General features: G+C 32.2%; 1 protein-coding gene across 3 annotated transcripts in view; it reads left to right on the top strand.

Moving 5' to 3' along the window:
* The first annotated feature begins 8,470 nt into the window (after positions 1-8,470).
* The window catches only part of LOC111403773 (probable purine permease 5), a 7,502-nt gene continuing 2,462 nt past the window's right edge, over positions 8,471-13,510 (top strand). Inside the window, exon 1 of one of the 3 annotated variants that reach the window (XM_023032394.1) lies at positions 8,471-8,626. In XM_023032394.1, coding sequence (XP_022888162.1) covers positions 8,599-8,626 — 28 coding nt within the window. In that variant the 5' untranslated portion in view covers positions 8,471-8,598. The remainder of the gene's footprint in view (positions 8,627-13,510) is intronic. The other 2 variants (XM_023032395.1, XM_023032396.1) reach the window with 2 other exon arrangements.

Here is a 13,510-nt window from a genome sequence, read left to right on the forward strand (position 1 = left end):
TGCGCTCTAACAAAGAGTTTGAAGGGTTGAATGGCCTTGATGATCTTGTGGAGAAGTTAGTTTTGACAAAGAAAGATAAGGTATATCCATTGATTTACAGACTTTTGACTTTAGCATTGATTTTACCGGTTGCTATCGCTACTGTGGAGAGAGTTTTTTCTGCAATGAGCATCGTAAAGAATAGATTGCGCAATCGGATGGGTGATCAGTGGATGAATGATAGCACTATTGTTTATGTAGAGAGAGATATATTTTTGAAGCTCGATAATGAAGTTATTGTATGACGATATCAAATTATGAAAACTCGCAAGGAACAAATTTAATATATAAATTATGTCGTTTTTGGTGTTGTTGTAATATTGTTTTATTTTTTTATCATCATTAAATCTATGACCAAAATCTCGAAATTCGGCATCGAAAAATGATGCCCGCGCTGGACATAAATCCTGGCTCCGCCCCTGCCTGCAAGAGCTATATTGTTGCTCCCATTAGCTGGCTCGACTGACAGTTCAGGCCTTTCCTTAGAGAAGTTTACTTTTTGGGGAGGATCATGATTGTGGTGAATTCTGCAAATGGTCTCTATGACATGGTTAGATCGATTGCAGCACTCAATCTTCCTAGCATCGCAGTCAGAGAAAGTGCATCTGTAATAGCTCCAAGAACCTTCAGGACTCTTCACTTGCTTTTGACCATACTTCCGCCAGTTGTACCCATCAGAAGTTGTCTTCAGCATAGGAACAGAAGCCAAAGGTTTTGGGTCCAAATGATTCTCCTTCTCCTGTTCCACCAGATAAGGGCTTCTTCCATCATCTTCTTGTGATAATTTTTGTTCCGGTAAAGTTGGACTTAAAATAAACAATTAAACTACTTTACCAGAATTTTTTTAACATAATGGTTGACATCATCTCACAGCGTGTGGACCCCGCGTGAATAAAAAAGTCCAAAAAAGAAGTGGGTCCCCGCGCAATGTGAGTGTTGGTCATCCATTATGTCAAAGAAATTCTGTCAGCATAGCATTGTTGTAAAGTAAATGAAATGGACAGTGTATAAGTTGGTGATGACTCCAACTTCGCTGGACCATCAGGTAACTGTCTCTGATTACGTGCCTGAACTTGGGCAGATTGACTAGTAATACCTATCAAAGGTTCCTCAGAGACCAATGTTACTTGATCCTGAGGCGCCAAAGTAAGATGAAAATACAGTATATATCTAATATGATATATTCTGTGGAAAGTCTTCATATTATATATCTAATAGGATATCCATCTCATATTTAATAAAGGAAAATGCCAAATGAACATTACGCCCTCACATGCCGAGGTGGGTCCCGCCTGAATAAAATAATCCTGACCCCCATGTGTGTGTGTTGTGTCAACCCCGATGTCACCCACTGTGGCTAAGTAGCTCCGTCCTTTAATAAATATAGTCAAAGATGATTTGCTTTTAATTAAAAATAAACAGAAAACTGCACCTAACATAAAGTCAATGGCAGATTTGCTCCATCTATAAACTAAAGTATAATATTCATCTTGATCTTTGTTTTCATCGTTCTATAGTATGACATCAAATGGGAATAGAATTTTGAAAAGTCTAATGTGCATGATAAACCGAATTGGCGAAGTTGGCTGTTACTGCAAAAGCAAGTACAGAATACAGATCACATTGATATGAAAAATATAGCATTAAAACAAAATAATTTTCAGAGTAGATGAGATAGAACTGTCTGGAACCAGTCATTAGGCTCTACTTTTTGTTTAGTGATTATGAGAGCTTATTCCAGTTAATCATCCTACTGTGTCTAGTTAGATAAGAAAGCAAAGTTTCGATCAACTAACAACTACTTAGTAGGCTCATTCAAACTAATAAGATCTGGAATAATGCGAAATGATGGATCATGCCTCTTAACTTTAAAGATGTGTAAAAATAAATATCAAATTGGCCTCAAAAATAATTTTTACAGAAGAGCTCATTCCAGGAAAACCAACATTAACCTTGAATATCAAAAAAGAAAAAGGTGTTCAATTTACGACCGAGAGTAAAAACAGATTATGCTGGAGAATCCTGTATAAGATGCTTAAAGGTTTATTTATTTATTTATTTATTTTTTATTGCAGCTTTAAACATTTAGAGTTAAAATGCAAAAAACCAATCATAATACTATACTCTATATCTAACCACCAAGGGGAAAAAAAAATTACAAAAAACAAGATGCTAAAAGTTTCATATGGAAAACCAGATGAGATCTAGAGTGGAAAATCAGCATTTGATTTTATATTTGAAGTACTGTAATTCGACGACATTTGGCAAATCACATACATACGAGCACACCATTCTTTCCACTTAATCTTTATGGGTCTTGCACTCTTAAATCAAGTCACTCTAATCAAGAGTCCACACTCATATATTCCTAAAATCAAAAGGCTAAATACAACATAATAATCTAAAGCTAAATGAAACTAAAAGTCCTGGAACCAAATCATCTTTCAGATAAGGTTTAGAAAAGATCAATCAAATAAGTGAACTATAACAAAATCAATTAAAAAAAATTTGTTGGACAACATGAATAACTTCATTAGAAAAATTCAGCAAAACGAAAAATTAGTCTTTTCTTCCCACAAGACCAAAGATTTAAACAATTAAAACTCAAGTCCAAAAATGTGTGCTCGTGTGTCTGTCTCTGTCTCTGTGTGTGAGATATAGAGGGAGAGGGGGGCAAACACACTACTTACTTTCAAATCTTCCACCGAGTGTAGAGGTTCCAGGGTAGTATTCGACCAGAACTTGTGCGAATAACAAAAAATTATCACAATTACTGAATCTACTCACTCATTTACCGTCCACATGAACATACACACACATTGCACTTGCATATATACACACACACACACACACACACACACACACACATACACAATCGATTTCATTTTACAAAAGGAATAATATTATTTGTAGTTGTTCACTGTAGTAGCTCATGTGGCATACGTTGTATAAGCTAACAAAAAACTATCACATTAACATATCACATGTGACATGCCACGTATTGCAAATACCATTCCTCGTATCAAATTCATTTATATAAATTAATAACCTCGCTATTAACAAGCACAAAATACAAAATCACACAAACAAGCTTAGCAGAAAGCGAAGAATTATAGACATAACATACTCCAGACTCGAGAGAAGTTTAGATGAGGCATTAAAATCGGCCTACGAATCAGCCTCCAGTAGCAATACCGAAGAAACGGTGTCGGATTGAGAGTCTTGCAATTTTCCTCTCCCTCCGGTTAAAGTGCTCTCAACTTTACAATCACAGCTACTATTACTACTCAATTCCATCTGTTTTTCATATTTTCCGATTTTTTCCTCACGAATAATTTCCTTGTTTTGCTTCGAATTTTCAATTATCGTTTCTTCCAGAGCTTCTGAGCTCTGTTTACTCTATTCCACAGACGAATTCCAACACACAGTTAGCGTCTAAGAGCGTTTTTTCCCGAGAGAGAAGGTAATGGTTCTGGCCTGTTTACAAACTATTCTGCTCTGCGTGTTGATAATCGATTCTAATAATAATTGTTCATGAGCAAGTTCTCCGTAATAATATTCGGGGCATATGCAAAAAATCCAATTTTACGTATGTTAATTTAAAAATATTCACTTTTAATAATTTCTGTAAAAATGGGCAAATTTGATAACAAATTCTCTATTTTACTTACAATGAAAGAATAAATAATTTCATATTATAAATGTCAAATCACAATTAATTATAGACACAGAAATGTCGAGAACATTTAAAGTGTAGAGAAATATTATGTTCGGAATAAAATGTCATTCTAGACATTTAATATAATGAGAACAACGTTTGAAATGTCGATAACATTTAATATTGTGATTTAACATGTGTACTTTTGAAATATAATCGGATTCAAATATCGAAATTGACATTTGAAAAGTCGACAATATCATTTTAATGTAACTTCTCATGGAAGTTATTTAGGGGTACTCTCGTCCAAATAATTTCAAAAATGGACATTGAAAAATTATGGACATTTTTGTAAATGACTATATCAAAATGGATTTTTTTTTTATAATTTCCTCTAATAAATAAATATTCATGTCACCGTCGCCAATAAATTCGGTTTGCTATACTATAATTTATTTATAATAAAAGTATCGATGACATGAATTAAAATCTTTATTTCCTAATGAATTAATATGACATATTTTCGACTTTTTCATCCAATCATCTACTACTATATGTAATTATATCAAATTTTCTGTCTAATATTTATGTTAAAGTAGTTTTATCCTTTTTTTGCTTGAGTTTCTGTTGGATGGTTTTGACTTCGTTGACTCTGGTCTGGGCCAACATTTACATAAATACCTTTAAGAAGAGCAAAATGTATAATAGAAATTCAACTGGGTTAATGGGCCACATGTGACAATTTCAATTTGGCAATCCTTAAAACGGATATGAACGACGGGTTTGGATCTTATAAACGGTTTTGGAGGAAAGGGAAAGAGGGATGTTTGATTAAAGAGAGGGAAAATTCGGGTGTAGTTGACTAGTATTGACTCGGGTGAGGTGGGTTTGAATGTGTAAAGCCACTTAACAGAAAAATGTTAACAGACATTTTGACAGAATAAATGTTGGTAACATATGATTGATAGAAAAATTGATTGTGTTTTAAACAATCAAATAATATGACGCCACACGACATTATATAAAAAATTATGTCAACCATTATGTTATAGTAGCATGATTCGATTTGAATTAGTATTAATTAATGCCATTAGTTTGTTAGTCACAATAGTTTGGCGGGTGAGAGAGATCTAGTAGATTTGATGTGATTCTATTTTAGTGCTAAAGACTTAATGTTTATCCTCAAAACGGATATGAACGATGGGTTTGGATCTTATAAACGGGTTTGCAAGAAATAGAGAGGGATGTTTGATTAAAGAGAGGGCAAATTTGCGTGTGGTTGACTAGTATGGACTCCGGTGAGGTGGGTTTGAATGTGTAAAGCCACTTAACAGAAAAATGTTAATAGATGTTTTGACAGAATAAATGTTGATAAGATGTGATTGAATAAAAAAATTGATTGTGCTTTAAAAAGTCCAATAATATGACGCTACGTGACATTATGTCAATCATTATGTCATTGTAGTATGTTTCGATTTGAATTGATATTAATTAAGGATAATGCTACATGTACAAACTTTTTTTACACAATTCTTTACTCACTACTCACAATAGGGGTGGGGATCACAAGCCGCCATTTTTTAAATACATGTGGGGTCCACACATTATGTGAGAGGTAGTGAAAGATTTTGTCAATCATAGTTTGTACGTATATATTTATCCATTAATTAATGCCATTAGTTGTTTGTCACAATAGTTTGGCGGGTGAGAGCGATTTGGTAGATTTGATGTGATCGTATTTTAGTGCTAAAAAATTAACGTTTGCCTAAATATTGAACGCCCATGAAAAAATGTGTTAGCATGAAAAATGAAAGGGTGAAATGCTCATAGAAATTTTGTGATATAATGGATGGTCAGTGTTTTAAATTTTTAATGCATTTACAAGATTTTCTTTATTTCATATATAACGAGATTCTCCCATATCCAGTTATAATAATTTCTCATCCTCTTCTTTCCTATTTACGTTGTCTTTGAAAAGTGTTCTATTTATTTTTATTTTTTTAAATTATAAGAAATTGAAGCATAAATCAAGTAATTCGAATGAGATCAATGGAATCATTCTTTCGTGCGTAAAAAAATTGAAGCATACATGTGTGTTAGAGAAAAGTTGATATTAATGGGTGAGTAATCTAATTCAATTTGGGGTAAGCCTATTTATAGAGCTTCTTTAAGTACCATGCTGATTTGGAAGTGACAGTTGGTATCAGTTGGCTCCGTGACACATCATGTCGACTCCCCCGAGCGAACCTATATCCCTCGATCGAGGTCCACCACTCGAGTTGCTTGAAGAAATAAAAAACTCCAAAAAACATATTGATTCTTCGATCCATCAAACTTTAGTGTTTGTGCTTATCATGTAATTAGTTATCTTCTCTCAACTACTTGGTTAATTTTTCACCATTTGAAGGCAAGAAAAAGCGAAGTAGGGGAACGGAATTGCAAATTCGCAAGTATGAATAGGGGACGTTCAAGAACTTACCGTCATAGATAGGAAAAATCCTTAAATGATATTAGTACATTGTACAACTAATTAATCTAGTTGAAGAGAGGCTAAGTGGTCCCACTCAAGTAGCACCGCCCTTGTACAACATAAGATGCACATTCAAATACTACCTTAGTGACACCTCACATATAAAATAACCTAAAACAAGGGTTTGGTTCGTCTAAAACTAGGGTGTCCACAAAACCAAGATTTTATTTAAGACACCGGAGTCTAACCATATTTTCCATCACAAAACCTTCCAATTATGCAGCCGGAGCATAGTCGTAGTCACCATCGTCGTCGTCGTCGTCTCCATCCCCATCTTCGGCTTTTAATATCCGCATATTATGAAGATGGCTATAAAGAATACTGCTATCTCCATGAAGATTGAGGAGCGGCTTGTACTCGAAACCAACAATCTCTAAGAAAGAAATCATTTTATAATTCTAATTCTAAAAAAATGAGGCAAGGCGAAAATTCAGACACTTTGCAATGGGGAGAAAATTAAAGGCGTGGTGTAAAGTTATATATAGAGGGGTTTTTGCCCTAATGTAGCAGCCATAAAAGGTAAACCCGTGGGAAGGTGTGCCGAAATGGCTTAGGAGTGCGCATCAAACGTGAAAATATGTGTCAAAGTGGTGTCTAGTTGCCAGGTTGTTATGAACACACGTACATTCTCGTGCAGCATATATATGATACTCACGAAGTGTACTTTGAATTTTGAGTCAGCAAGATTAATATGCATAACTCGACTCCTAATCCTTGTTTGGTACCAATTAAAATTTAGATTTTAATATAAGTCAAAATTAACAATCAATTTTAACCACTTATTTTATGGGTCCTAAACTTTTCAACCACACATTCCATCAACTTTTATCAAAATTTACTAAAAATTTGATTTCAATTTCCGCCGAATAGCCATCGATTTTTTGAAGATTAAACATGTGTGTGATCACTTCTCAATCTAATTGTAAATATTATTTGTAATTGCAATTTCACTAACACAAAATTCTCGTTAGATGATTTTGTCAATGCATATACCTAACATTGAAATGCACTTGCACAGTTGGGAATGCATAGTGTATGTGGTCAAATTTGATGTTGCGACTTGAATGTTTCTTTAATTATTGTAACATTAAAATTTCAATATTTTATTACAAATTTTAAATGCAATATTGTAGTAATAAAATGGCTGTGGAAATAATTAAGTCGGGACAATAAATCTGAATTCATTACGTACACACTCAAGACTATATTTGTGAATAAAGATATTTGTTCAGGATTAGCCCTGGATAGACAGGGGCTTCGATAGGCCCCCCACCTATAGGGGGGGGGGGGCAAATGATGCCTTGGACGTCTGGGACCCAAGTGGCCTTGGACGTATAGCACATACAATGCTTGACTATATTTAATGAATATATCTCGGAATCCTATTTACTGGCTAATTTTCTAACTACTTGTCAAGATGTAATTGATTAATTGATTGTCACCAAAAAAAAAAAAAAAAAAAAAAAAAAAAAAAAAAAAAAAAAATTGATTGTCACCAAAAAAAAAAAAATGAAGGAGGAAACAACATCACATACGTGTTCTAATTCTGTTGACTTCCTCGTGCAAAACTACAACCACTGGCTCGTAGATATTTTATCGTGTGGACCAGTGCAGCAAATGGTACATAAATAAGATGTAATAATTAACACTATCAGGTCCTTACTCAATTCGTTAAGGGTATTTGAGTCTCCAGACTTCATTTTTAGCATATTGAGTATATATTATTGACCCCATCAATATCGTATGTTAAGTAATCGCTTAATGAAAGTCATTATGTAGTCCTTTCGAGCCTTTTTACAAACTAAAGTTCTAAAAAAAGCAATCCCAATCCCAATCCCTCCCCGACCCAAGTCAAAAGTCTTCTTGCAGTTATTTCAATATCATCAACTCGCACTGAGTTCTTTCTTACTTTTTGTTCAACTTTCCTCTTCTTAGTGCATGAATCAGAAAGCAAGTTAATTAGGTGAGGTTCATGTTGAGACGTGGCCAAGTTTTCATTTAAAAATAGTACAGAAAATTTAAAGATCCAAACAAATACTATAATTTAGTTGAGATTGAATTATTCACTTAAGCAAAGGTTGAAGACCTTCATTGTTAATTTTTCATTGCAAAACATAGATTATTTTTTTTTTTTTAACTCTGCAAATTAACGTAAACAGTGTGACTAAAATGAAACAAAAATTAAACTTAAGTGACTAACACGAAAAAAATAAAAATACTTGTTGGCAATTTGAAAGCGTTGTATTATCAGTTAATCAGAGGAATGCTATTATAAAAACAAGACGAAAGACATTTTGCTTTGTAGTTTAAACCACAGATTCAGAGTGTTCCTCTTCAGTAGTGACAGTGGCAAGTCTGAGTGCTGGGGAGAATGGAGCAGGCGATGTTGCTTCATCCAGGTTAGCTCAATCAAGTGTTCATCAACAATTTCGTGTGTGTTGTTCTTATACTGAAAGAGAAAATTTACCAGAGTTAAATCTTCGACATTTGATTTCTGTCTTCTTCTTCATTTTTTATTTTTATTTATTTTTTATTGTAAGTTTACAGATATTCCATTTGATGAAAATAAATGATTTTGATGTAAATAAAATTTGTTAACCTCAATTTTTGCGCCAACAGAATCCGGCCACTTCCTCTCCACATAAATATTTCATGCGCACTAGAACACACCGTTAGAAGACGAAGGTCACTAGTCAAGAAGAAGGTCCTACGGTCGTTTGCATCTATTGGACGAGATAAAATTTGACTGCAAGAAAGAGAAGAAATTGGGCTAGGGTTAGAATATATATTTTCTAGGTGAATGATAAATTTACATATATATAGAAAAAATGGAAATGGGTCAAGTGGGGGCTAATGGACCGAGTTCTAAACCCAATACGAAGTTGCTTGATTTAGTCCTCGTTTGTTTCCTATTATTTGTCTATTAAAATAAAAAATATCACCATTATCTATCACATCAATCCACTATATTTGACTTTCTATCTCTTGTGTGGGGGTCCGTAACGACTATATTTTTCATTTTCATTTTTACATTAATGAGTTGAATAATCGATGTCAAAAGTCAGCATATATAGAACCTTCTCCGTCATGGGTATGCTACGTAACTTTTAGATATAACAATAGTCTCTTAAATCCAAGTCGAATATTTATACGCGAGCCAGACTTGAAATATAAGTTGTCAAGTAACGATGTCTTACGTATTGTCTCAAAAAATATAAGTAGCTCCAATAAGTGACGGCTTACGTTCTAGCTCGAAAATATAAATTAATATGATTTGGTGAAATTTTGGCAGCATCTTCTATGTAATATGAACTAAATTAACCTAAAATAAAATAAAATATTTTCTCAGCACATATACATAATAGTTTGGGGTCCATTTGCTCCTCCAATTAATGATAATTAAGAGAAATTTCTTTGAAATATAATGGGCAGAGTGCCTATCATGTATCATAGTAGATTATATGCTTGCACAATTCAAGGTAAGAGTAATTTTAATAAAGTGACATTCGTACTGATAGTAGTGAAATTAGTGTTTTGACATGCTAGCAATAATGTTGCATGCATACTTCACAACACTAATAAAATGCAGATGCTAGCAGTAATAATATATTGCTATTATAGAGATGGTCCAACATGTACTAACTTGGCATCGTATTAAATCAAGCAACCTCGTACTGGGCTTGAAACTTGATCCATGAGCCGCTCTAGCCCATTTTCATTGCTCTATATGTTAATTCATTATTCGCCAAAAATATGTATTTAAATTCTAACTAAATCCCATCTTTCTCTCTTGCATTCATATTATATCTCGCCCAACAGTTGATTTGATCGTCCTAGTGTAAATCATTGTCAAACCTGTTTTTCGATTGATGGTCTTTGCCTCTTAATAGTGTAAATTTTATTATTTTTGTAAAGGATTATTGACTCTCACTGAATGATTTAAAAATTCTGAAAAAATTGATGAACAGCCTTGAATTGTAAATTGGACAAAAATGTTTTATATTGTATCCTATGATTTAAGCTATGTTTGATGGTCCTTATTTTAAAAAAATTGGTGTCTTGAATAGGGATCTTTTGGAGAATGTATAATTAAAAATTATGAATCTTTTTTTTTAATTTACTTATAAAATATTTTATTATGTGAATGCGTGGTTAAAAATAAGTATTAATATTGAAGAGTTTTATTGTGAAGGGGAGACAAATATAGGCTAAATTAGCTATTATTTTAGCGTACGATCCAAATAAATCTTTGCCTTCATGGCTTTATGATTGTATTAAAATAATAAATAAATAAATAATTACATTTTATCATAACAGTTGATCCCATCTTTTATGCTCATGTTTGTCTCCCTTTGAAACAAAATTCTTTAATTCTCATGTTCATTTTTAACCACACATTGACACAAGAAAATATTTTGCACGTAAACTTAAATTTTTTTCTACTTTTTAATCGCATATTTTCAAAAAAATCACTACTCAAAACTCCAATTTTTCAAAATAATGACCAGGGTCTATATTTTTATGCACACTTCTTTTTCACCAAAAGGGCCGTTTGTTTGGTAAAGTTACTTTTTCTTAAAAAGTTGGTCAAATGATCAAAAATTATTTTAAATCACACATTTTATACCGCCCATAATTTTTATAGACATATTTCATTAGACTCATCAACTTTATTTGCTAAAAATATACGTGAAATAGGTACTTATAAAACCACTAATTATAAAAGAGTAATAAATTTAGGATAATTGGCACAAAACGTCCCTACCTTTAAGGTTTATTATGGAAAACGTCCCCACCTTTCATTTTTTGGCATTTTTACCCTTATTTCTACATTTCTTTGGGAAAAAATCCTTTTCACCATTTTTAATGTAAAATGACCAAAATACCCTCCTATTTAAATAAAACCCAAAAATAAAGAAAAGAAAAATAAAGAATAAATTAGCACAAAACGTCCATACGCTTGGTGTATAGTGTGAAAAACATCCCTATGTTTCAAATTGGTGAAAAGGGATGTTTTTCGCAATGAAACATGAAAATATGGATGAAAACGCAAAAAAAATGAAAAGTTGGTACGTTTTTCTGCAAGAAGTGTCAAATGTTTGAATTTTTTTGCTATAAGGCCTTATTAAAATATTAAAAATAACAAAAACTCTCTTTCTCTCCCTCTTCCTCTCTCCTCCCCTCTCTCTTCTCCAAATGGGCCAACCACCTGAAAAACCAAAAAAACTCCAGCAAACTGCCATCCGAATTGATGGATTACCATACCACCGAAAAGCTCTCACTTCCTTCTACACATACTACCCAACATCCAATCTTTAAACTTTCATGCTAATAGATTTTTTAGGAATTGTAAGCTAAAATACCCAACTCGCAAATGTAAGTACTGTCGGCATCACCTATTTCGGAGAGACCCATGCCATTTTCAACACACCAATCGACTATACTTACTAGGGCGCTTCTCTTTATGGTCTTAAAATATCAACAGATGGTTCAGCGGTATGGAGGTTCGACGGTTTGGGTGATGGTTAGTTGAAATTTTTTCACTTTTAATGTGGCAGTCCCATTTGAAGAAGAAGAGAAAAGAGAGATGGTTTTTTTTTTAAATATTTTAATAAGGCCTAATAGCAAAAAAATCTCTACGTTTGACACTTCTTGTGAAAAATATCCCTACGTTTCAATTTTTTTCTACGTTTTCATCCCTATTTTCACGTTTCATTGCGGAAAACGTCCATTTCACCAATTTAAAATGTAGGGACGTTTTTCACACTATAGACCAAACGTAGGGACATTTTGTGCTATTGGGTCTTTTAATAATTATTTGGACTTACTTGCACTTTTTAAAATATTTAGGAATAAGATTGTAATTTATTCTTTATTTTTCTTTTCTTTTTTTGGATTTTATTTAAATGGGAGGATATTTTAGTCATTTTATATTAAAAAAAGATGAAAATGACCTTTTCCGCAAAGAAAGATGGAAATAAAGGCAAAAATACTAAAAAATGAAATGTGGGGACATTTTCCACAATAAACCTTAAAGGTAGAGACATTTTATGCCAATTACCTATAAATTTATTAAAAAGAAATTTGCAGCTGCAATTTTGAAAATCTAAAAATCAAGAAAATTTGATTGGAGACCAAAGTGCTCCAAAGGCATCTCCAATGCTATCCCAAAGTACCATTTTACATGAAACAAATGGTGCAAACCCTCTCCAACTACGAATCATACTTTGGACCATTTCACCTTTTATTTTGATATTGAGCAGTTTTTTATTCCCTTTTTTATTATACAAATTTTAATTCTTAATTCATTATTATTGTTATCATAATCATCTTAATTGTGGTTTTTGTATTGAGCATACTATTTTTCAAATTTATTAATGAATTCAATATTTTCTTTAAGTAATTATTTATTTAATAATTCATGTAGTAATAAAATAAACAATTAAATAATTTTGAGATGAATAAATTTGGAAGGAAAATGAATTCTAGGGAATTGAATTGCCTAAAAATTATTTTCTTGGGAATTGTCAATTTATTGTGTTTGATTGGTATAATTTTTCACGTGAAAAATATTAAAATAAAAGTGTTTTTTAGTGTTCGTTTGATTTTGTTTTACATGAAAATTATCAATTAAAGGGATAAAATTTACTAGTATTAATGATAGAATTTGTTTCCATTGCAAAAAAAAAAAAACCCAAGAAAATCATTTATCTTTTGGTGTTCGTTTGACTTTGTTTTACATGAAAATTGTCAATTAAAGGGAAATTTTTTTTACAGTAATTCTTAAAATTTGTTTCCATTGTCAACTAAAAAATTAAAAAAATTAAAAATTGCTACAGTAACCGAAAAAATGAATTCTCACCATAATTAGATGGAAAATATCTATGTGGCAACAGAAGTAAGAAAACGAATTCCATGGAAAATAAATGGTATTAAATACCATTAATTGAGTAAAAGATGGAAAACTTATTCTATTTTCCATGGAAAATGATCCAATCAAATACTACCTTAGTGTTTTAGATTGAAGATAATATTCAATTTGGAGCAATATTTGCATCAAATGGTACAAAACTGATCCCAAATTTTGTGCATGCATTGAAAATGACCTAAGAGTTAATGTTTGGAGACTATAGTTGCAAAATTCGCTTCATGAAAATTGTACTATAAATAAATAAATATTCTACAAATTTTATAATAAAATTTCCATTGAAGACATCAATATAAATCTTTTAGTAATTAATTATGTACTGGCTTTTAAATTTATAGATTTCTAATATATTAGT

This window comes from Olea europaea, chromosome 11 (genome assembly GCF_002742605.1).
Source record: "Olea europaea var. sylvestris chromosome 11, O_europaea_v1, whole genome shotgun sequence".
Lineage (NCBI taxonomy): Eukaryota > Viridiplantae > Streptophyta > Magnoliopsida > Lamiales > Oleaceae > Olea > Olea europaea.